Consider the following 24,967-nt stretch of genomic DNA (forward strand, 5'->3'; position numbering starts at 1 on the left):
GTGCTAAACTGTGTCTGTGTGCGGCGTGCATTTGTCTTTACCCATATGTGGCTGAGTCTCTTGTTTTTACAACCACGTCTCCCGTTACACCACACCTCCCCTCCTGTATCCTTCTCCCCGCCGTGTGCACTTTGTTCCCACTCATGGATTTTAACAGCAGTTGTCATTGCAGATGGGGGCACATGGTGTCTGCTACCAATGAACTCTCTCACAATCCATGAGACCATGGGGAGCAAGTCCACAGTTCCAGCGTGGAGAAGTGTCCTTTGTCACATAGAGATTTGGTCCCGTGCCCATTTTTATTATGTTTCTCTGTCATTTGTGTGGCAGAAAGGGAGTTGCCTCAGACACTGATTTAAGAGCAGTTTAGCATTGTTGACCCCTAATAGCTTGGATTAGGATTTTGGTTTGGCTAACCTGGTTTTAGATCTGTGTCTGTGGGCGGCTTTTTCCCAGAGCGTGTGACCTCTCACCTCTAACCTGTTTGACTCCGCCCCCCCCAGCCTGAGAACCTTCTATTGGCCAGTAAGCTGAAGGGGGCGGCGGTCAAGTTGGCTGATTTTGGGCTGGCTATCGAGGTGCAGGGGGACCAGCAGGCATGGTTTGGTGAGTATTCATCCATCCATTTTTCAACCTGAATCGGTTGGTGAATCAAGCAACCAACCAATAAGTCGATCAATCAATCAATCGCACTTTTAGTTAGTCGAGAAACATCCTAGTCACTGAATCGCCCACTCCTGCCTACCATTCCACATCTCCTCCCTCCCTCCATATCACTCCTCCAGGTTTTGCCGGCACCCCGGGCTACTTGTCTCCAGAGGTCCTGAGGAAAGACCCATATGGGAAGCCTGTTGACATGTGGGCCTGTGGTAAATAACATTCAAATTCTCTCACTGCAACTGTTTGAATGAACTTGAAGAAGACTGTTCTGCAACAACACTGCAGCTTCATGTTGTTTAAAGTCTTTAATAGTAATGAATACTATATTTTTTTTATCACCATACATTGCTATAGTATATTGGTCCTTTCTGTTTACATGATGAACTTACCATGTCTCTTCTCTGCAGGTGTGATTTTGTACATCCTGCTGGTGGGCTACCCTCCCTTCTGGGATGAGGACCAGCACCGCCTTTACCAACAAATCAAGGCTGGGGCCTATGATGTAAGCGCTCACACGCATACAGTACAAACTAGGCTCAATCCTAAAATGTGTTGTAGACCTTATTAACAGGCAATTTAGGATGTGTTGTCATGGTGACATCACTGACAAACTTGTAGTTACTGAATAAAAACTACTTTTGGAACGGGGGTATAGCAAGAGCACGTGGACAGCTTCTTCGTCCTTACTTGGTCCACTTTTATAGTCCATCTCAACAAATTTGATACAGTATTTGATCACCACATATCATATCACTCCAACCTTAACCAGTACTACAATCACAGCCAAAGTGCACCATGGCATGTTATGTAGTTCCCTGTCTAAATAAAAAACAAAAAACAGCATTAGTTAAATTATGCAAATAGTATTATTATATTATATATATTATATTATGCAATAATAGACCTAAGAAGGTAATCTATCAAATTTATCTTCACAAAAATAAGTCTCGTCTTACATTACCATGAGGCAGTGGCAAACAGCCTTACCTTTAGCCATTTGGTCATGTGTGGTGTCAAATCCAAAATGGTTCCACAAATTGCTTCTCAGATGGTTCGATGTCATGACTATTGTTAAGTATGGCCCGCTCGTTTTCTCTACTGTGACTTTGGAATTTTCAAAATTAAGAACTATGTTTTCCTCATCTGAATCAGCCAAAACCATTGTAATTGTAATTGTAAAAGGAACCTAATCTTCTTTGTGTACCTTGCAGAGAAAATCACACATCAACCATATTTGTAGCAAATAATATGATAAAATAAAAATTTAATACACATATTGAGTCTATTTGGGGTTTTCTCTTTTTCTCAGAGGATAGATGTTTCACTCATTTTCTGTATTTTCATTTATGTTTTCACTTTTCTTTTTCGTTCCTCTTCTCGTTCGTCTTGCTAAAAAAAAAGAACGTCTGATGATGCCGTATTTCGTCCCTATTACCGTTGTCTGTGACAATGCGTTTGACACTCTTTTTGTTTTTCTGACAGTTCCCGTCCCCAGAGTGGGACACTGTAACTCCTGATGCCAAAGATCTGATCAACAAGATGCTAACCATCAACCCCAGTAAACGCATCACTGCCACCGAGGCCCTCAAACATCCCTGGATCTGTGTATGTGGCACACACACAGACACACACACACACACACACACACCACAGACATGCATAAACGCACACATAAACTCATATACAGACACAGAAGACACAAAAAGATAAAGACCCACACACTGATACTGGTAAACTATTATAGGTAACAGAATGCCTCAGTAGCATCAGTTGTGCCATCAGATCCAACTTGTGAGAACACACATAGTCGCCCACACATGCACATGCATACATTCCTCCCATCCATTGTTTCCATTCTCCCTTAATCCTCAAATCCTCTCATCTTCTTCCTGCAGCAACGGTCCACTGTAGCCTCCATGATGCACAGGCAGGAGACGGTGGAGTGCCTGAAGAAATTCAACGCCAGGAGGAAACTCAAGGTGGGACGTCTGGCAATCCTTCATGGTTCTATTTATACAGAACAATCCATCCAGCCATCTCTCCTTCCCCACTCTAGACTTTGCACGCTAGAAATTATGACTTTGTTCTCCAAAACCTTCAAGTTGCCCTTTTGATGCTCTCCTCTTTCTTGCCGTGACCTTATAATCAATCTTGCTATTTCTGTCTCTCTGTTCCTTTCTCCCTTTCTTCCTTCCATCATCATTATTACTTCCCTCTTCTCCATCACTGCAGGGAGCCATTTTGACCACTTTGCTGGTCACAAGAAACTTCTCAGGTATGTCTCTCTCAGCCTGGTGTCCAAGACCTGGGTTACCCAAACATATCTTATGAACTAAAACCACTTATGTTTGAAAACATCGGGAGGCTTGATACTTCTGGGCCTTAAATATTGGTGGTAGTTTGGTTAGGTTCGCTATGAAAAATGCATCTTCTAGTCATGAGGAGAACAGATCAGAGGCACTACAAAGAAGGTAAAAAGGTGCAATTAATCTTCGACTTTTATATAGAATAGCAACCTTTTGAACCTATTTCTGAATGCCTTCGGTCTGTTTTCCTGTAGAACAAAGGCAAACAGAGACATCTCTCTTTATCTCTCCAGCTGTAGCTCTTTCACTTTATCTCGATTTTGCGCCCTGCCATACCTTTCTTTTTGTTGACCTATCTCATATTTTGTCATGCTCTTACCAGCCTGCTTTCTCTCTTCATTCTACAGTAAAATGCATTAGTGCATTTGTGTCTCTTTATATTCATCATTTTCTTCCTTTTTCAAATTCCTTTCCTTCTTTTGTTTGGATTGTGGTTTCCGTTTGAGGTAAGATTTTTTTTTGGAATGACAGGGAAATATGCGGGGTTTGGCTCAACGAAATAGTTGTGATGTATTTAGGCCTTACTTAACTCTCATAAGAGCCAATCACATATGCATGAAGATTAGATGTTTGGTATTTAAAAAAAAACACAATTAAAGCTCACGCTTGCAAGAATGTCAAGATGAGATCAGAATGAAATGCAGACAAGGATGCAGCATGCATTTTCAAATGCAATCTAGTGTGTTTGGATTATTTTATTCCGTGAGAAATGCGATGAGTGGCAGGATTGTATGTGTGTGTGTGCTAGTTGTTAAGTGCATGTGTGCAAATGTCCATTTTAGAATGCTGTGTGGGTCTGATAGGTAGATTACCCCTTTCATCACTTGCTAAATACACACCCAATCCCCAATCAACCGCCCGCCCTCCAGCCCTTCACATGAGAATCAGCGTGTAGTCGGGAGAAACAACCTCCCATCAATGAAGATGCCACTCTGAGCATCTGTTGCATTGCATTATGGATCTTGCAGTTGGATTTTGCACCTGGAGTTTGAAGATAAGCGCATCTGACTGATATGCTTGCTTGCATGTTAGTGTAGCCTCAGGACTCTGTTTGAGATCCCTCACGCTGAAGTGTTGTCTCTTTCTGTCCTTCTGCAGCAGCCAAGAGTTTGCTCAACAAGAAGGCGGATGGCGTTAAGGTGAGTCGCTTTGCACCGTGAAGAAAAAATGCTTTGTTGACTTGCATTAGTTTGCTGGAACGTTCAGTGTCTGAGGAGCCTTCTGGATGATTATTATGCATTGTGCACTCAGCAACATCATCATTCAGGGACAGTCACACCAAGCAGTGAGCAATGGTTGTTATTTCTGAGCTTGATCCCACAGCTCCTTCAATAGATGGTCAGACCAGTAAATATCTACATTTATATACTGTAGATAGAAAGTTTTGTACTTTATTATTGGTCGGTCATTGAGCAAATGTTTTCTTATCTGTTACTATATATCGGACCGGATGGGTGTTCAGAATGACAGATTATAACTCCTGATATCCTCCATGTTGTTACTAACAGCCTCCTTTGTGTTCTGCTGAGTCTAGCACTTTAGAATTAAATACAAATTTGCTACCGAATAAAAGATTTTGGTTTTAGGAACATAAGCAGTTTCCCTCTGACTGCTTTTTGATACGTGTTCCCTACTGTCAGCACAGCCTAGTTTAACTGACCTCTTCTGCGTCAAAAGTGGAGCTTTCCTCAAAACATTCACCTTCCTGACTAAGTGCACTTCATAAAACCCACAGATTTCATAAAGAGGTCTTGGTTGGTAACAGTTTAACACTCAGTTACATCACACGCATTGAGATGATCTCTTTGGAGTGGACCGTAGCCAGGGTATGTGTGTCTGTGTGTGTGTGTGAGCACAAATGTGGGTCTGAAAAGTGTGCACGTGTGTCATGTCCCCTTTACACTGCCCCCTGCAGGTCAACAACAAAGCCAACACAGTGACCAGTCCCAAAGACACTGGCCCTGCCCCTGTGCTGGTATAAACACAAAACTTCTCCCACACCTGCACCTTCATCCTCAAAACCTCTTTGACACCTCCTCACCTCACATCATCCACTGCGGACGAGGTACAGGTTCACCCTTTCACATCGGCTCAGATCATTTCCTGTTTGATCTCAGCCCTGCTTCTTGTGATTTAAAATTCTTAACCGGGTGTATAAGAATAGAGAGACGTGTGAAACGGATGTCTAGCTCAGTGTTAGGCTATCCCTGAATGACACAGCGTGTAAAAGCTTTTGTGGCCGCGCAGCGTGTCACAGCTCCCAGCATATTCGATGAAAAATAAACTATTCATAATTCATTCTGAATTAGCATATGGCGTTTACACACGTTTGGATTTGACTAGTGTAGTTTTAAATCTGTAGTTAAGGGCAACCTCTACCTCATCAGCCCCCCCCCCCTTTCCCATTTCCATTTGCTTGAACCCTTCCCCTCTCCTCCTCCTTTACACACCTACACCATGCATGTGCCCCTATCATGTACTGTACAACTGTACACTATCACTTTTGCACTTGATTTTTAAACGTAGCACGGCTGTGTTATGCAGGTCTAGTTTGCCTGTGCATGGCTGGAGTGAGAGGATGTCGCCTCCTTAGGCTCATTATGACGCTACACCCCCCCCCCCCCCCCCCCCCCCCCCCCCCCCCCCCCCCGTGATTTGGCTGTCACCCATTGGCTCACGCATGGTGTGTGCTGACTGGCTGTCTGAGTCAGGCCACATGACTGTTGCTCTGCATGATGTCAAAGGCCCCCCCCCCCCCTCTCTTTCTCTCTCTCTTTCTCTCTCCGTCATCATGTACAGACACACTTACACACACACACACACACACACACACACACACACACACACACACACACACACACACACACAACACAAACACACACATAGATGCAGGCTGCTGATGTTATAATCTAGTGTAATCGGGGTGAGTGATTAGAGGGACTGATCTGGTCATCAAGATCCATTCCACAAAAGCCCAGACATCTGGCTGCCGAGGCGGGGCACTGTAGTGGGCTGATGGGAGAAAAGCAGATAGAGAAAAGACATTGAGCAACAATGTCATGCAGGAAGGGAGATAGAAGCATGAAGGGTAGAAAAACACAAGTGGACACTTGCAATTCAATAATTGGAGGTTTATTTTGGCAGATGCATTGTGATAAATAGATGTAAAGATAAATAAATGTAGATAGATAGATAGACAGACAGTTAGGTAGACAGACAGACAGACAGATTCTGTAAATACACACAAATACATTTCCTTTAACAGTGTCTGTGCCATCATACCTTTTCTGTCCTTCTATAGTTATTTCTTCCAACAAGTTCTCTGTCATTTGTTCTCTTTAGGAACCACAGACAACTGTGATCCACAACCCCATAGATGGAAATAAGGTAATGCAATTCGTAGTAATTGTCATTGTTGGTTGCATTTAATGAATTGAAACAGTTCCTGTACGTCAGGCCTTTTCATTCTCCAATTTCAATTAATAAGAATAGTGTGTCTTTCCACCAACTGCCCTTATATTGTAGTGTTATATAATCAACTCGCAATAAATTCTGTTCATATATATATATATAGGGGTTTAAGACCCTAACCTTGTAATCTGGTTTAAGCCTAGCCGGGGACTTTTGTTGCATGTCGTCCCTCCTCTCTCGTATAGTATAGCAAAATCTTAGTTTGCAAGAGCATTTTAAGCGTTTTATTTCAACACTCATAGATATTACAAACATAAATTGTACTGTATACAAACTGTTTTCATTCTCTGTCAGGAGTCCATTGAGAGTGCCAACACCACCATTGAGGACGAGGACGTAAAAGGTAAGGAAACTTGTCCTTGTGTCCACTCACAGTCCTCATCTGCGCTGCGAGGTCACAGCAGTCGTTCCTCCAGTCAGACTGTTCGCTCTTGATTTTTCCTCGTTCTGTTTTTGTAACGCAGTTAAAGTGCGCAGCAAGTTACCGGCTGAAACCCCTCGTAAAAAAACAAACACTTGCCCGACTTTTCAGTTTTCTTTTTTTTTTTGCATACCTTTGAATGTTTTTCTTATTAATAAGTGTTTTCTACATGTTTTCTTGTGGTTTGTTGTGAATGTAATTTTTTTCCATAATTCCTCTCCTGCCTTTACATACATACCCTTATCTTTGTTACATCCCTCACCCAACACACATACGTGACACCCAATCAAACACCCACCCATGCCACGTCTGACAGCCCGCCGTCTGGGCAGCTTAGTGAGCGGTATCTTGAGCTCTAAGAGCCGCTCCTCACAGATGTCTGACTCGAGACTGACTCCCACCTCCTCAGTTCAGAGTAAGTCCCTCCGCAGTGGGGGGGGAGATCCCTGTTTTTGTTCCCCTCCTGTCCCCCATCACTGGAGGAAAGTGATCTCTCCATGTGAAGTGTCCTGATATTCAAATCATCTCCTCGGCTTACTGTCGATGAGTGGGGTGTTTGATACAGTTTACGGTTTGAGATTGTTCGTCCTCACAATGCACCGACCATCCGTTCTCCAGTGAGATTAAACCTCTGTTTTTGATCCTTGTAATATTCTGCTCCCTCCATCCGATTTATTCCTCTGTATTTGAATTTGGAAGTAGGTGCTCTCCTGCTGTGTATTCGTGTCTTGTAGACACAGATGCTCTTTTCACTCCTCTCTTTGCCCTCTGTTCTGACTCACCCAAACATCGACGCACACAGCAAAAAGCTGACTCGTATACACACTCATGTACACACACACACACACAGTGTTGTAGCTTCCGGCTGTGGCTTACTATTTGACATGTCTTTTTGTTGCACAAATTAAGTGATTTTTTTAATATCCCCCAGCCTGCACCAATAACCATAAAGGTAAACTGTCAACATTACTTAGTTGAAACTGCTTTTGTAGCAAATACTTGCATTGGTTTGTTTTTGTTTCTTTTGAGCTTTGTCGGGTGAAAGGAATCGTGTCATCTTGCATTTTGCTGCCTGATATCACTATTAGTCATGGGAGGCTTTCTTGTCGTTTTGATACAACAAACATTTTGTGAAACACTTTTCTCGAGCGCCTTCCATTTCTAATAACTTTGAAATCCCGCAGACTAGAACCCATTAGAAGCTGATTTGATGTCCGATTTTCCTTAGCTGCACTTTGCCTGAAATGCAGTCACCACTACCCACTTTTACATGCGTTTGTGCAGTTGATGATGTTCTCTGATCTTGTGTTGTAGCTCGCAAACAGGAAATTATCAAAGTCACGGAGCAGTTGATTGAGTCTATCAACAATGGAGACTTTGATGCCTATGCGTAAGTTTTATTCGCACTGTAACGTCTAAATGGTTATACTGCTTTGCTTACATCTATGTCTGACTCTGTATCCTTTTTTTTTCGGCGCAACAGGAAGATTTGTGATCCTGGTCTAACTTCCTTTGAGCCCGAGGCCCTGGGCAACCTGGTGGAGGGACATGACTTCCATCGCTTTTACTTTGAGAACGGTAAAACATTAATCACGACTTGTATGTAGCCTGAAACTGTCTCGTTTTACAAAGTAGATAAATACCAACAGAATCGTCCAGTTCAGAGGGAAGTATTCAGAAGTATTCACGGTGTTTGCTCGTGCTACTGTTGCCCAGTGCATTTGAGATTCGTTGTAATTGCAGGTCTGTGTTTGCTCCAAAAGGTGCAAGTAGCCAGGTGGCTCCGCACCCAAACTAGACGCTGAGAAAGAGAATTTCGCTGGAAATTACCGGCAGTGTGTTCTTCACTCACATCAATTTGTTAATGTTTTTTTCCAGCTGCTCTGGAGATTTTAAACAAGAGAGGTTTTTTTCTAAACTTGCTTGCTTGCACGATGTGCTGAATGATCTGATGCATCAGTTGTTTGCGCTGAAGCCCCGCGGAGAAAACGTCCCGTTTAATTCTCAGTGAGGAGATACTTGTTTGCACAATGTGATGCCCTGGTTAAACAGTAACACTGTATGGAACCAAAAATGGACGCTACACATTCATTCATGACAAAATGAAGTATACCGTACTCACAAGCAAGCATGTCTACTAAAATCACTTATTTTACAGAGAAAGACAGAACACCTAACCTTCTTCACAGAAACCTGTTTCATTGCTTCAACTCCATTCGTAGGGCTCACACAACACAGAACACAAAACATTGTGTTGATATTAATATTTCGAGAATAAGGAAGATCCCCGACACACTGAAAGTGGTATTCGGCATGTTGTTTGTATGAAAGAGAGCGTATATAATGCATAAGTGGGTATGGAGCGAAATTGTTTGTTCTTTATCAATATTTAGTCCTATCGGTTTACAGTTCATGTTTGCTGGTGCACTACAAGGGCACGTCTGTGCAATGGACTAACCTTGGAGCAAAAAAAAGAAAAGACTAATGAATGACTGCTATAAATGGCAGAATGTCCTCAGTCAGGGTAAAAATAGTTCAGATAAACTAGATATGTCCTAGAAACCTCAATCGCTTGGCGAGTCTGTGCTTGTCCACTATCCAACACCAACGTATGGAGACTTTTACTTCATGTTGTTGTCATATCAGTTAGTTACAGCGTGAGAAACACCTGCTGATCCCCTTTCTAGTGCTCCATTGTTTTGCTACAGTCTTACACAGACTATAGGCCCACAACTGTTCATGAATGTAAGCCAAGGTAATCAATGAGGCTATATACGCTTTGCACACACATTACCAGGGCTAATATTGTAGACAATAAGGTCACTCACACAACTGCACCACCACCCAACAACTAAGCCCTGCGACAGAATCCACACAGCACTCAGGACGCCTCGCGTTTTCACCTGACGCATTGCAGGTCTATCACAATTGAGTCACAGGAAACAGGCTGGAGAAACATATTCTAGCTTCCGTTGTTAAACATTGGACCACACGTCGTGAACTTTGCTTTCTCTTCAACATATTCCCACGGCTTGATCCGCACCGATTACGTATTTTTAACCGAGTGGAACCATGATGTTGAAGCAGAAAAAGCATCCACTGCTTTTCAGTGTGTATGGGGTAACGTTAGGTTTTCTAAAATACACAACATTTGCATGGCGGACCATTGGCAGCAGCGCCGCACATGGAAGAAGGCCTCACCAGAAAGAGGAAAGACCGCAACGACATTTTTCTTCATTCCTATTTGGGAATACATGTTCTGTAGTTTGAATATTGAATGCTGCCGGAAATAGTTCGCTTTTCAAAGACATGTTTAGTGACAATGGCCAATGACAGATTTTTCCATGGACCCCCAAAAAATGTGCGGTTGAGGCTTTTGTGGGCCCCCAAGTTTCGATCAAGCCCTGTATTTCACACACTGAGTTAGTATTCCTTTAAGAGTAAGGTCAGTGTATCGTTTTTGGACAATCGTACAGCTGTATTAGAATTTCCCAAACCCAAGTGACGTGGTTGATATCCATCTTATTCGTTTAGTGTGTGTTACTAAGTGCAGTTGCTCCCTGTAATCAGCCATTTTGTCACCCTTCCAGCCCTGTCCAAAGGGAACAAGCCAGTGCACACCATCCTCTTGAATCCACATGTGCACCTTATTGGGGAAAATGCAGCGTGTATTGCCTATATTCGACTGACCCAGTACATGGATACCAGCGGCATGCCCCGCACCATGCAGTCCGAGGAGACCCGCGTGTGGCACCGCCGCGACGGCAAGTGGCAGAACATCCACTTCCACCGTTCGGGCTCACCCAGCATCCCCTCCCAGTAAGTAAGCAACAGTAAGAAACACACAGTAGAAAGCTTGAATGAAGAGAAACTAAACAGCAGCTGAAAATCTTGTTTTTCGCTGACCTCAAGGGTCTCCACCTTGCTATAGTGTAGCAGGTGTGCTCCAGGGTGTGGTCAGTACATTGTGACATCACTGTTGGGTGTGGTTACAGGTGCAAAGGAGCACACTTCTGACCACACCCAACCACATCTATCAATTAGTGGTCAATGGTGCCACAGACTTGAAACCTTCAACCAGTGAAGTCAGCGAAATAATGCATTTACATACTTAAAATTACATTTTGTATATCAATTACTCACTGGGCATTACCTTGAATTCTTCTGTCCATGTTAAACAGAGAAATCCTTGATGAATTGAAGTAAATGGCCACTTTTAACAGCGAAAACTAAAACATCTGTTTATAAACGCGGACACATTCTTGCAGTATAATCCAAGTCTCGTTTTTCTAGTGGCATGCTCACTACTTCCCAAACACATACATTTTTGCCAAAATCTTACCATATAAAACCACTTCCCTCACTACCGTCTCATGCACAGACTGGTATCAAATATGCACAAGCAGTGTAGGATTTTTCTTGCATCTAGACCGATGCAGGTCGTTTCACGAATTCTAACTCGTGTAATGTCTGCCCAGGAAAATGTTGGGCGGAGTTCTGCTCAGGATACAAAACTTGAACATGAACCAAATATGAATCATAAAGGTGTGAGATGTCCCGACTTAACAGGTGCAACAAGAGTGACAAGAGAGTGAGCCAGATGTCAGCAAAGCACAGTCTGTACACACGCACATACAACTGAAAAGAGGTATCATTAGGCACAATAATTGGATGGACAATAAGATTTTACGGGCTTTTCCCAGTGAGTAATACTAGTGAGCCAGCATGCACAGTGATACTGTGACGTTATTAATGAGTCCAGTGGTTCCTGCTTTCATGCTATTACATGTCTTAATATTGTCTGTGAAAAAGTGTTCATTATTATTTCTTTACGCAGTAAACATTGTCATTGTCTCCAGTCAGTATGCATTCACATGTATGCTCTCTCTCTCTCTCTCTCTCTCTCTCTCTCTCTCTCTCTCTCTCTCTCTCTCTCTCTCTCTCTCTCTCTCTCTCTCTCTCTCTCTCCCTCTCTCTCTCTCTCCCTCTCCCTCTCCCTCTCTCTCTCTCTCTCTCGCTCTCTCTCTCTTTTTGCAGTTAAGGAATATCGCCATGTGGTCAAAAAAAAAAATCTCTAGTCGGGCAGCCAACTAGCCAACCCCCATGACTGCCTCCCCGACCCTTGACCCTTCTATAAGGACATGGCATTGCAGGATACAAGTATTAATACATTTTATTGTTATGGCATTTTATTAATGGACATCATTCGAAACCCACCACCGGGTGGCTGCACACTGTATTTGGACATTATGAAACGAGCATATTGACATTTTTTTGTTTGTTTTTTAAGATGTTTTGGTATGCATTTTAAATATAAAATAGAGATGTTTTAAAATCTACTACTGTAACCTCTCCCAAAAATTAGTTCTGTATTTTTATGTGTATTTATGTGTGTGTGCAATACAGAAACATTTGGAAGATCAGAATGTTAAAATTGAGCTTGCTTTAGTTCTGGTGATGTATATATATACATTGTGATTGTTGATGAAAAAACAAACATTGAAATTGCTATTCTTGCTATCAGAGGAAATAAGAGTTTACGTAAAATCCAGTTTATGAGCTACATTTATGTTTGCTATGAGCTAAGTCATACTGTTTGAATTGTCAGATTTCAATCTATAATACTAATTTAAATGTAAAGAAAAGCAGAGCAGCTTACACTTTGCATCGAGATATGTTTGCCTTTATATCAGTGAAATAAGAAATAAGAGAATGTAGCATATATGTAATATATGAAAATTCAAGACTATTGTGTAGTGCATGGGGGGGAATATTGTAAGTAAGATCATATGAAACTATAATATCTTCTGTTTGATTTGTGAACCACTGACTTGTTTGTTTGCGTTTGTTAATGTTGTGCATCAGTCCCGTCCCAAATGTTTCTGATGTCCTCCAGTATCACAGAGCTGTTGTAAAAACAATAACACAGTTATGGTGAACATCCAGCGTAAATATCAAAAGCTCATATCTAAGAGGAGGAAAAATAAACTCCTGCTTGCTGAAGCACCCCTTACATTTTGTATAAAATTGAGAAGAAAACAAACGCATTTTTCATAATGTTTGTACTTGTATTGTATGACTGTATGTATAGGGTTTCTGTTATTTTATTCTTCGTCATTTCCAGTGTGATACTTAGCCAATTGCACAGAGAAGGTGGAGATGATGAAGATGGCTCAAAGGCACTATATGCTCTGCCTTCAGTGTTCGCCTGAAGGTTGGGCTAATGAGTCTGGAAGAGCCGCAAAAGCATTGGACTGAAGAACATTGCAGTCAGACAAGAGGATGGTGGTAAGACAGCAGGAGAGAGGAGTCAAATGAGAGTTGGACTGCGATGAATGTTGGGATGTCTTCCTTGACGTTCAGTGCTTCTACCAGCCGGTGGCCTCCTTGCCACAGCAGGACAATGCCAGTGTCTTCGTCATCCTTACTGTTTGCTCTTTTCAATTGGTTGGTCTCTTCTTTTGTAAGGGGAAAATATGATAAAACATTTCTTTTGACGAAACATATGATGTCAATGCGATGCACCACTCCTTATATGGTGTGAACCTGTTGCCAGCACGGCAATGGATGGCTTAACATGTTTAAGAAATAAATAAATCAGCTTAAAGGTGATAATGAATGACCTTCAACGTGTTCTGTGTTTTGTGCCCTCTGCTGAGGTGGAGGGAAGCTGCTGACGTTAAATATTTGATGTGTTTTGTTATGTTTATGATCTCTGATAGATATGATGGTACGGCAAAAAGTCATGAAAATGCACAGTATAGTATATCGACAAAAATCATCGTAAAATATGTTTAAAAAAGTCAAATATTTTGGAATGCAGTCATATAGTATATCGAAAAAAGCCATCAAAAAAAGTGATAGAAAAGTCATAGTATATTTCGTCGAAAAAAATAATTTAAAAGTCATAGTATGTATGTCGAAAAAAGTCATAGTATGTCAAAAAAAGTAAAGTATAGTATGTCGAAAAATATTATACTATATATTATACTATATTGTGTTAAAAAAAAGTCATAAAGAAATCATAGCAAAGTATGTCGAAAAAGTCATACAAAATTCATAGTATGGTATGTCGAAAAAAGTCATAAAAAAGTCACAAGGACACATTAACCATGTAACTGCAAGCAGCTTTGTTGTTTGAGTAAATTAGTTTGTTAAACTGTACAAGCTTACACTAATTGTGAGTATTTCATTTTTACCCCCTGCCCATCCCGAACTATCTTTTTCTTTCCTGCTGATGTTGTTCCTGAGACTGGACACACAGCTGGCGTTGATTTCCTGTGCGGGGTCAGGGAAAGGTTGGGACAAAGAAATAGTAGAACACAGACACACACAGATATAGATACACATCAGTTTGGGCAAGAAGCCATTAAAATATCCAAATAGAAGAAAGACGAAAGCCAATGATAACATAAACACAGACAAATCAAGTCTTGAAATGTTTTAATATGAAGCTGACAAAGCTATGCCCACATGGAAATTACAGATTTTATTTTAAAAAATCCATTTGATATTTTTACGTTAACTCAGGGACTACAGAATCGGGGGTGTGATTGTACACACGGGAGAATGGTTGTGACAAAATACTAGTGCACACATAAGAGGGCCACAGTTTAAATTGAGTATGAGGTTGTATTGGACAGATCAGATATGTAAGGAAGCAGAAAAATTCCAAATGAAACATCATACTGGGTAGAAGAAGACTTGAAACTAGAGATTCAGACCATAAACATGTTTACAATGTTTACTGAGGTAATAAATCAAGTAGGAAGTCCAGTTATATTCTCATAGACTTCTATACAATCGGACTTCTTCGCCCCATGCCGGCTTTTAGAAAGAATACAAGTTTCAGGCTCTTCCACAGTGGCTTCACTTATTTTAGAACCGGAGGTTTCTGCCTGATTTTGACACCAAAAAAGCATATCGACATGGATTGGGGGGGGGGGGGGGGTTGTTTAGCTTATTGCAGTTAAATATTGTCCACTGTAGGACTACATCACTTTGAAAATGTCAAATCCCATTTAAATTTTTAAATGATTAGAAAATTGCATTTTAAATTTGATCGTGACTTACATACTACTCGCACAAATGGAAAATTAGGTGAGATTAATTATGTTGATTAAGTGCTGAAAATTAAATCTCAAATTGTCTTATTGCATTTAATTTGTACTCTAATAACACAAACACATGTGGAAGATTATAATGCTATTGTGAAATTACATTTTCATTTTTTAAATGTAATTATTTTAATAAAGTTCCTGCACTATTGCACTACCTCTGAGGCCCACATGGGGGCAGCACCAGGCTGTGCAGATGGTTCATTAATGTTAGCAAGTGAACAAGAGACACAAAGATACAACACTATAGATTTGTAGACTTTTATTCTCTATCAGCCATAGACACACTGCAGCCATTTAGTTTTTGTCTTTTTGAGCTTTGATACAGTAATACATGCCCTAATTAGATATTTGAATATGCATTGTATATGTATATAACTGTCATCACAGAAAAGGGATGCTGATTTTCAAATTAAAAGCATACCTGTCACAGTGAACTTCCACTAGTTTGCATTTGACACTTTTCTAAATCACAAAGTAAACAGTGACAGTGAAATAAATACATTACATGTTGTAGATACATAGAGTAGCGATGCTCATGAGCTGTGTATAATGGTAGGTTTAAGCTCAGTGTGTGTGTGCCTGGTCTATCACTATCTTGTATTTAATCATCTGCCCTGCCAAAATGAAACTATCTCTGTGGATAACTTATACTCTACCTTATATCCTGTGCACAAAAAAGCAAGGAGGTGCTCCCTCCTGACGTTCAGGAGAGTAAACGCAGTTTGTGTAAAATAAATGTTTCTTTTCTTTGCTGACAGAAACTGGCACACACTCTCTGACAAGACTCCCCACTCATACACTCATAAACACACAGCACACAACTGGTCCAACACTCACTCAAAAGATAAACTGATAAAACAATTAATAAAGCAGAAACACTGAATCACCTGTTGGCTTATCAGATTGTGACTTATTCACTCGTGGCAAACAAAAAAATGGAATACGCTATCTAAATCAAAAATATACCAAGACATCTTCAAAAAAACATAAAACCAGCTTATAATAATTCTGACAATACCCTCTCCAAAACCAGCTGACAATGCAGTATTTAGCTCACACTCTTACAGCACACAGAGTACCGAGAGTACAACCTCACTCACATATTCACCATTCATACATTATGACTCAAGAGCAACTATTTAAGAGAAAAAGACAGAAAAAATGAATACAATAAAACATAATAACACGGAAAGAAAGACAAAGAAAGGAAAACGAGACAGAAGGGCAATCTATAGAACTACAAAGCAGTCAAAGCTTAGGATCACTATGACATAATGATGTTGATTAGTCATGCCTGCTCTACTTCACATGAGTGATTGTTAATTCCTAGGCTACTGATGTCCGTAATGTCAAGATTATAGATAATATATAATTCCCAAAGACCGGTTACACATAGCCTACACAAAACACAGCAGCAGCAGCAGCAGCAGCAGCAGCAGCAGCAGTTAAATTCAGTGTCGATACAGTCTGGTTTCCTCTGTGTGACATCTTCACCACCTGAATAAAAAGAGCGGAGAGGCTAGTGTAGTGAGTGAGACTGTTTTTAAGTAAGGAATATGTGAGAAAGTCTGGTTGTGAGAGGCAGTGCAGTGTGAGAGATATTGTCTTTCAGTCCAAGCACCTACTCAGAGACTAGTACCAACATGTTGCAGGTAAAGTGTTCTTTACTTGCAGGAGGTTTGTAAGTAAGTTGATGTGAATAGTGTCCCTTTGTGGTTTCTTTGTGGTTTCTATGTTGCTCGACCACAGCGTCAAGACAAAAATAGCAATTCTGAAATGGAAAGTTAAATGAATCGGATAAAACAACGGACGACTTTCTTTGGTCACAACAAAAAGGCAAAACAACATCAGAACATGAAGAGAAAATCATGAAGACATTATACCAGCCGGGGAAGAAAACAAACTGTGAACTAAAGGTCATCTTCCAGGACTTAAATGGGAAGACAGTGGTAGCTTGGAGGTGCCGTGGTGCACACTGGGATTGCATGTGGCTAATGCATAGGATTAGGGGGGACTTTAGCATGGGCAGAGCCAGGGACTAGAGGAGAGTGTAACACATTCCTCTACTCTCACTCCTCCTCATCCTCCTCCTCCTCCTCCTCATCGTTGTCCTGTTCTTCTTCGTGGTAGCGGTGAAAGAGCTGGTGGAGATGCTGCTGGAGGTCACGTGGTTTTGACCCTCTTCCGGGGTTGTCCACTTGCTCTAGAAGGACCTGTTTGCGCTTCCCAGCTCCCTTCACCACTGTTCGTCTGTGGGTGCGACCTTTACGCATGTGGGCCCTGGAGGGGGAGCAGAGGGGGAGGGGGGGGGGGGGTGAAAACAAACAGAGTAAGACAGCTCAGCATCATCAAAATATGCACCTGACGGTCTGCGGCAATTTACGAGCAGACGTTGCTGTACTAGTAGGCATGTTATGGAACGGAAAGCAAAAAAAAACACTCGCAAATGACATCATGCTCTGTAAATCCAGCATTCAATTGTGATCACATGCACAGCATACCAAGTTTATAGCTGCAGAAAACTATAGATTATGTTATAAAACACTTTAAACAGACTAAGGATGTCTCTGGACCTCTACACTTGGAATGAGATGTGTTGACTGTGAAGGCCATAGCATGTGATTTACATATTTTCATGAATCCCTGCCCTTCATGCAGGAATCTACATTTATGTTTGTCAACTTAATTATTTAGAGTTCTTTTTGGATTTGTGTACACCTGTTTGTACATCTTATGACGAACAGCCTTCATTTGTGTGGGCTCGCCTCTTGTTTGGCTCACATGGAATATTTATGGCTATCTGGTACATACAGCACGCTTGTTCTGGTTCGACCTCTCTGAGAGGCTTAAGGTGTCACAATTAATAACAATACTCAGTAAACATACTTATAATAATGATAGAAATAACATCTATCTTACCTGGTTCATTGCATTTTATCTCTCTTTGAATCCAAACAGAATAAAAATATTTTACAGTTACGCTACTTGACAAAGTGGTTAATGATGTCCACATAAGCAAACATTAGTCAATATTAGTAAAAGTGATAAACCTGCAGCTCTTCACACTCACAGAATACAGCAGTCTCACACGCACACACACACACACACACACACACACACACACACACACACACACACACACACACACACACACACACACACACACACACACACACACACACACACACACACACACACACACACACACACACACACACACACACACACACACACACACCTCCTGACCACAGTTCCATCTTCTTTGACAGTCTCTCTCTCTACCACACGAGGGAGCTCTGTTCTGCTAAAACCACTTATATAACCGAGTGCCTGGTGGCATGAAATGGAGAAAACAGTATTCACTGATTTGTGGAATGATTTGATGATGAAAAAAAAACACAAAAACGGAGACTAGGTATCTGTCAATACGGATATGAGCTACAATATGTACAATGATGGTGATGAGGTCATCGGCACACCTGTTCGAAGTCTTTTTGGGCAGAGGGGAGGTCGGAGGCCAAAGATGGATCACCCTGGTGTGTCATTGTCCTTTCACCTTCCACCACCGTTGTTCTTTCTACGCAGCTGACCGTACAGCCTTCAGCTGCCTCCTGACTTGATGCTGAGAAACCCTCACATTCAGCAAATGTTACCTAAACCAGAAGGAAGAGTTATTTGTTTGGTATTGAATGGTCTTTTATATACAACTACCATAATAAATGTTGCTATGTCTGTTATTTTCTGTTGAAAAAGATCTGGAAGACTATGATAAACACACAAATCAATACAGGACACACACCTCTGTGTGGTCTCCCTCGCTCTTCAGTACGGTTCGCTTCACAACCTTGGAGTATCCGTCTCCATCCGTCACACGGATGGACGCCTGGGGAGCTCCTTCTGATGACACCCCTTCACGCTCCACGCCGTCGGCGGAAACACACTTGCGAATAATTGTACGTGTAACCTGAGGAAGATCATGTGTTTAGAGGGGTGAAGCATTTGTTTAAAGAAAAAGTGGTAACACTTCATATTCACCATCATTATGAATGGGAAACTGACAGTTACTTAAACTTTATACATTTATTACTTTTAACAAACAATGAAATTGTAATTAATAATGTTTATTAATTATTAGTAATACTATTATTTATGTTATTTTAACAGTTTATTGTTGCACATTTTTCATAGAATATTAAGTATTACCAAATGATTTGTAAACCTTTAAGAAAACATTTATAAACATTACATTGATAGACAGACCAGATATTTGTAACACTTTGTTTATGGTTAATAACTGGTTTGAAAACCCTCCATTAACATTATTTGGATGGTTATTATAAAGCCATAACGGATTATTATTGTAATACTTTGTTAAATGCTTAATAAATGCTTCTACCAACATTACTAAGATACATAGTAAATAATTGTCGATTGGTTTCTGGTCCATCTATCTCAGTAATATTTATATATTTTTTACAAACAAAATCTTAACGTTTTACAAATCACTTGTTAATCAAATAAATAGATAAATCTAATGTAATCAGAATGTAATTGTTATCATCTCTTATCAGCTATGATACAATATTGAATTTATGAAGTAATTATTAATTAACTCATTCATTATTTCATATTACACAATCTAATGATTAAATAACATCAATTATATTACTAATAATTAGTTAACATTATTAATTAACATATTGTTTGTTAACAGTAAAATAACTAGAAGTTAAAGTAATTGACTATCAACCCAGAAACCACTGTGGTCTGTCTCTGAATGAGATGGAACAATTACACACAAAGAGCCTTTGGTATTGCTGCAAACAAATCACAAGTGTGTTGTGCTTCGCTGTACAGCCTGTTAACACTTCCTGTTGAAATACTGCCATGTGATATGTGCACGACAGTATATATAGAACCTTGCTTTACCTTTTTGACAACAATGTGTCCATTTTCATCCTTGTACTTTTCTTCCGTCACTGACTGAGGGGGGAGGTCTGGCATTTCATCAGCCTGTGAGGGAAACAAAGACAAACAATAATCAGGAGTGCTAAGTTGGGTCAGTGTGAAGTTTAGGGGTTTAATTCTCCACTTCAAAAAAACAAACGAAAACACGTTAGAGATGATTAGGACACAAAACGTACATTTTAGGCAGTATTTTGGTGAGAGAACAGGGACTTTTGGGGTACAGGAAACAAACTAGCGTTTGTCAAAAAAACAACAACAAAGAAGTGCTCACAGCAACATAAAACATCTCCATGAGGTTCAGCCATCTATGCAAATCATGTAGCAGGCTCTTATTATCAATCCTTATTTATTTTAATCTTAAAACACCAATTTTTCACCCATTTTAATAAAAGGTTGTTAGACAGTTAACATTGTAACTCGAACAGTGAGGACCTAGCCTGGTTAAAGTTGCACCCTGGAAGTCACACCCTCCATGCTTATTTAAAACGCCATAAATCATGCTGAATCAGATACCTGAATGACAACTCTTCTTCGAACTATTCTGGTGGTCAAAAATTCATCATCAGAACTTTCTGACATTGATCCGAGCTCTGCAACGATATCCTGACCAAGCAACACAAGTCCATTAAGATTTAATATATATATATATATATATATATATATATATATAAATAAATATATATAAATGCTGTTTGCAGCAAAGCAAGCAATAAGCAGAGTGATATGGTGAACTTTCCATTGACTTTGAGTGTTACAATTAAAACTTTCAATTCATTTTCATATATTACATTGGAAAGTACAACATGGCAGTCTGTAACTTGGAAAAATGTTTGCAAAACATTCCATGCCTTATTTCAATTAAAGAATAAATGTGCTTACTGCTGATTTAAAAACAAACAAACGTGTAGCTTATTACTGTGAGTGATACAGCCGGTTACAGGCAGCACAGTGACATGCGGAGTTAGGACTGGTTCAAATCTCAAATCAAAATAAAATAAGGGTTATGAGGAGTTTTAGATCCCATCCATGTGGCTAGAGGGTTAGCAGTCATTCCTCTCTGAAGCAAATATAAGATTTGGTTAAGCTCAGCTCCAGGAAAAAAAGCTTGCAAGTTGGGGTGGTTTACCAAATCTCATCTTACCCTCGTCAGAGACTTAACAGTATCATCATATGCCCCAACACAGACAGGGGGCGGCTGTGAAGCCTCACACAAGGTGAATTCCTCATCCGATGCTTCTGAATAGTGTAACAATTCTTCTTTCTCTTCATGTACATTATAAGGAGGCTCCTGGACAAAAGGAGCGTCCTCATAATCTTCACTTCCAGAGGACAACAACATTTTTTGATTCACTTTTTCCAGCACTCTAAGATGGCAGAGATGACCTTGGGGCTGATCTCCATTTGACCTAGTACTGGCCTCAGGTTCATCAGCCTCAGTCTCTGAGAAATCTGATCCAGCCTGTATGCAGTCAAAGAAAGGCTCTGGGTCAGAGTATTGTAAGGTTGGGCTGTCTGCACCACTATGCACAACTTCTGCATATTCTGGAGGCATGTGGGTATAAATGGTTGTGGTAGAAGAGATCTCTGGATACCCAGATGGGATGCTATACCCCTCATCGGAGGTCGAGGAAGCCCTCTCTGCTTTGGGTTTAACTGGAGGAGGCTGAGAGGCAAAACACTCAGACTCTACTAGAGTCAGAGATTCTTCTGAATGCTGTCCACTGGTCTTTGGCCTATCCTCCTCTGAGGATGCCTCCAAGTTCCCTGGGGAGGGGTATGACATCAGCTCCTCAAAGCTAAAATGTCTTGCAGATGTAACTGTCTCCGGAGTCAAACCAGAGAGAGACTGGGAAGACTGGGAAGAGACATCTTCAGCCTGAATGGCTTCAACTAAAGTTACCTCCCATAAATGTGTAAGTTCATCTTGGATATTCTGTGTTGATATTTCTCCTGTCACACCCATTGAGTCTTTAGATGATGTAGCTGATTCAAGTTTTTCTGGAGTTTGAAGAATGTCAGTTGTAGAATCTTCCTCACAAAGATTTGCCAGATGTTCCTCGGGTATGTCAGACGGACTCTTGGCTGCTACTGACACTGAAGAAAGTATCTCGGTAGCATTTTCCTCACATGTGCTGGACTGGATCATGTCTACAGGAAAACTTGGGTTCAGTGATACCATCACTTCACAAAATCTTTGGGGACATTCTGGAGTTGAAAGGAACTCAGCAGGAGATAAAGGGCTATCCTTACGACCATCAATGTTTGAGGGTACACTTGTCTCAGAGGTTTCTGTTAGATCAGGAGTGACTGTGACAACCTCAGGTTCATCTTGAATGGCTGTCTGGAAATGTGCAGGCTCTATGACTGCTACATCTGTGAGGTTAGTATCTTCAGCAAACTGCATAGCAGATGACACGCTGACTCTTAGGTTATCACTTTCTTCTGTATGGCATTGATCTTCAGGTGAAAGGTCATCAAACTCACACATTTGATCACCTTCAGAGCTACCATCACTGCAGTCTAACAGAAGTGGGTCAGGTGTGTCTTTTATAAATTTTAGGTTCATCTCCTCCAGATCTGACAACAGCTGGTCAAGCTGAGGGGACCCAGATTTGGGTGGTGTTGGTGTGGACTCTGAGGATGTGATGACTTGGTCATCGGGAATTTCTTGAGCTGTTTGACATAGCGGGTTTGGAGTCGCTGAGATTGTTTCAGATAAGCCAGAACTTTCACTTTGTTTGGCAAATGACATCCTTTTATCTTTTTGCTCTGGTGCGTTACTATGAGTGGTCAATGTGATTTCAGATAGGTCAAAGGTACCTGGAAATGGTAACTCTAGTTTTTCAGTGGAAAGTGTGTTTGAAAGATGTGCCATGGAGGGTGTCTCGGTTGGAAAGACCTGTCTCTGTCCTAAATTAACATTAGTTTGTCTTGAAGATTCTGAAAGACTTGTCCTGGAAGATGCTGTTGATACCTGCAAGAAATGATACAATGGAGTGGAAAAAATATAAATAAATATGATTGATGATTTCTTTTGGTGATGAAAAGAATAGTCAAATGAAGCATGCGTTTGTCAAATGGTCTGTTTTTTACATATAAGAGTAGTGTCTCAAATGAGGAAATTCACTTGCAGCCCACTTGTGTTTAGGTCACTGCAGTAGTATCTAATATATGGTAATAACATTTGTCTTACAGATTACAATTTAAACACATTATATTCACGTAATGATTAAGATGCTGCTAAAATTGAGAAACTCTCAAAAAATAGTCTTCAATTTTAGCATATTTAGAAATATTACATTGACATCACTGAAAAACACGAACATTTTACGATAATAAAAGCAGGGTATAAGTGAACTTCAGACAAAATCAGGATTTGGTGTAAGATGAAGGTGGACATGCGTCATTTTATACCCATTCAAGTTAATGTTTGCTGCCTTGTCAAAATATAAGGGCAGGAAGCACTGCACTTTGAATGACAATGCTAAACGCACTATTATATTTGTCACAGTCAAAAACGACTACTGTCTGTTCTACTGCAGGTCTGCTCCATCTTCCAAAAGGTAGATAACTTGCTATTACAGTAATGACAATAGCCAACAGAACACCTCATTAACATAATCAAACATTTATGAAAAAGCACAATGCAATACTGTAAAAAAGTGATGTTGGGGTCCTCTACCAAGACATTTCAGATGACAATGTGGGAGAAGGGCAGTAGCGGGAGAAGATGTCTGAGCTACAGACATGCAATTATGTCGTCACATTAAATTTCGCAATTAAACTGAATTCTAAATTCTTGGAAAGGGAATGTCATTGGGGCATAGTCATGTTCGGGAAAATGATGGGCACCATTGGATATATGCCTCTGTAAGCTGTTTTTAGTTTGGAAGACTGTGCATAACAGACAGCACAGGATTGGAGCTGCGGCAAAGCACATAAGTTGGTTTAGAGTTGTATGTCCGTTAGGTAAAGCTCATCTTATCGCAACTACAGTAGATTGTAATCTTATAAAAAGAAAATGTCTGGCACCTTAAGATATAATAAAGCCCATTGAATGTCCTTATAGGCTTGAATTGTTCAGGTCAGGCAGTTTAAGGGGATCACAAAGTCCATTGGTTAGCTATTAATCTATGCAGCTTATGAGAACATTCCTTACCAGCTGGACAAAAAGCTCATGTCACTAAGAAAGGGTCACTCATTTCCTATAGTTGTGCTTCACCAAAAGATATTTTCTTTTGTTCTACTGCAAACATGCCACAGCAAGACAGTGAAGCCTCTGGGCATTATTAGTAAAAAGGTTGAGGCATCAGCTCTACATTCACACTTATTAATTTAATGCAAAAATGTATTACTTTCAAAAGCAACGCTGCATTCACTGCTGAGCAAGAGCTTGTGCTGTCTTACCGACACCAAGGAGCCTGGCTCTCATCCTCGCTCATGGATTTTCTTTTCATGTTCATGGAAAACAAATCTTGGGCTTGTGTCATCTTTAATTGTGATTTAGGGTCTGTCCGTTTAAGTTTGTGCACATGGGATCTTCATTTCGCTGATTCTCTTTTTGCTTGAGTTTGCTCATGGGAAGCTTCCACCAGCCAGACAGCATCATGACATTCAAAAATTGAGTTCTACAGATGGCATGTGACTCAACTCATTGCAAAACTGGCTAATCCCGTATGATCTGTTATGATCTAGTCGAGGCTATTTTCTGTCCAGGTAAGAGGCTTGACCAAAAAAGACTGGTTAGTTGTGTTTGAGGAGGAAGCTATGGGTCCCGTCTCAACTGCTGAAGTTAGTAGCATTAGCATTTCAGGATGTGAAATTGTTACTGTAAAATCAAATACTTTTCAGTGGGATACTGATGATTCCTGTAATGGTTTGGAGTCTGGTATGATGCTTTAGTAATGACAAGATTTGACTGAGCTATGTGGGTCTCCCCTTCTGACTTATAAATCTTTGAA

The 24,967-nt window shown here is 40.6% G+C and overlaps 2 protein-coding genes across 5 annotated transcripts in view; one reads left to right on the forward strand and one right to left on the reverse strand.

Annotated features, from left to right (window-relative positions):
* Positions 1–13,541, forward strand: part of camk2d2 (calcium/calmodulin-dependent protein kinase (CaM kinase) II delta 2) — a 37,249-nt gene extending 23,708 nt beyond the window's left edge. The window contains exons 7-20 of one of the 4 annotated variants that reach the window (XM_076090055.1): positions 504–606; positions 786–869; positions 1,068–1,162; positions 2,143–2,265; positions 2,556–2,639; positions 2,893–2,935; positions 4,125–4,165; positions 4,942–5,001; positions 6,369–6,413; positions 6,792–6,840; positions 8,233–8,308; positions 8,402–8,496; positions 10,509–10,737; positions 11,956–13,541. In XM_076090055.1, coding sequence (XP_075946170.1) covers positions 504–606; positions 786–869; positions 1,068–1,162; positions 2,143–2,265; positions 2,556–2,639; positions 2,893–2,935; positions 4,125–4,165; positions 4,942–5,001; positions 6,369–6,413; positions 6,792–6,840; positions 8,233–8,308; positions 8,402–8,496; positions 10,509–10,737; positions 11,956–11,959 — 1,131 coding nt within the window. In that variant the 3' untranslated portion in view covers positions 11,960–13,541. The remainder of the gene's footprint in view (positions 1–503; positions 607–785; positions 870–1,067; positions 1,163–2,142; positions 2,266–2,555; positions 2,640–2,892; positions 2,936–4,124; positions 4,166–4,941; positions 5,002–6,368; positions 6,414–6,791; positions 6,841–8,232; positions 8,309–8,401; positions 8,497–10,508; positions 10,738–11,955) is intronic. The other 3 variants (XM_076090056.1, XM_076090057.1, XM_076090058.1) reach the window with 3 other exon arrangements.
* Positions 13,542–17,107: 3,566 nt separating this feature from the next.
* ank2a (ankyrin 2a, neuronal) overlaps positions 17,108–24,967 on the reverse strand; it is a 77,527-nt gene continuing 69,667 nt past the window's right edge. The window contains exons 45-49 of the mRNA XM_076090827.1: positions 19,968–20,051; positions 18,838–19,002; positions 18,518–18,691; positions 18,277–18,368; positions 17,108–17,318 (exon numbers count right to left, since the gene is read on the reverse strand). Coding sequence (XP_075946942.1) covers positions 17,108–17,318; positions 18,277–18,368; positions 18,518–18,691; positions 18,838–19,002; positions 19,968–20,051 — 726 coding nt within the window. The remainder of the gene's footprint in view (positions 17,319–18,276; positions 18,369–18,517; positions 18,692–18,837; positions 19,003–19,967; positions 20,052–24,967) is intronic.

Source organism: Anarhichas minor, unplaced genomic scaffold, assembly GCF_050575085.1.
Source record: "Anarhichas minor isolate MPS153535 unplaced genomic scaffold, ASM5057508v1 ptg000012l, whole genome shotgun sequence".
In the NCBI taxonomy this organism is placed as follows: Eukaryota; Metazoa; Chordata; class Actinopteri; order Perciformes; family Anarhichadidae; genus Anarhichas; species Anarhichas minor.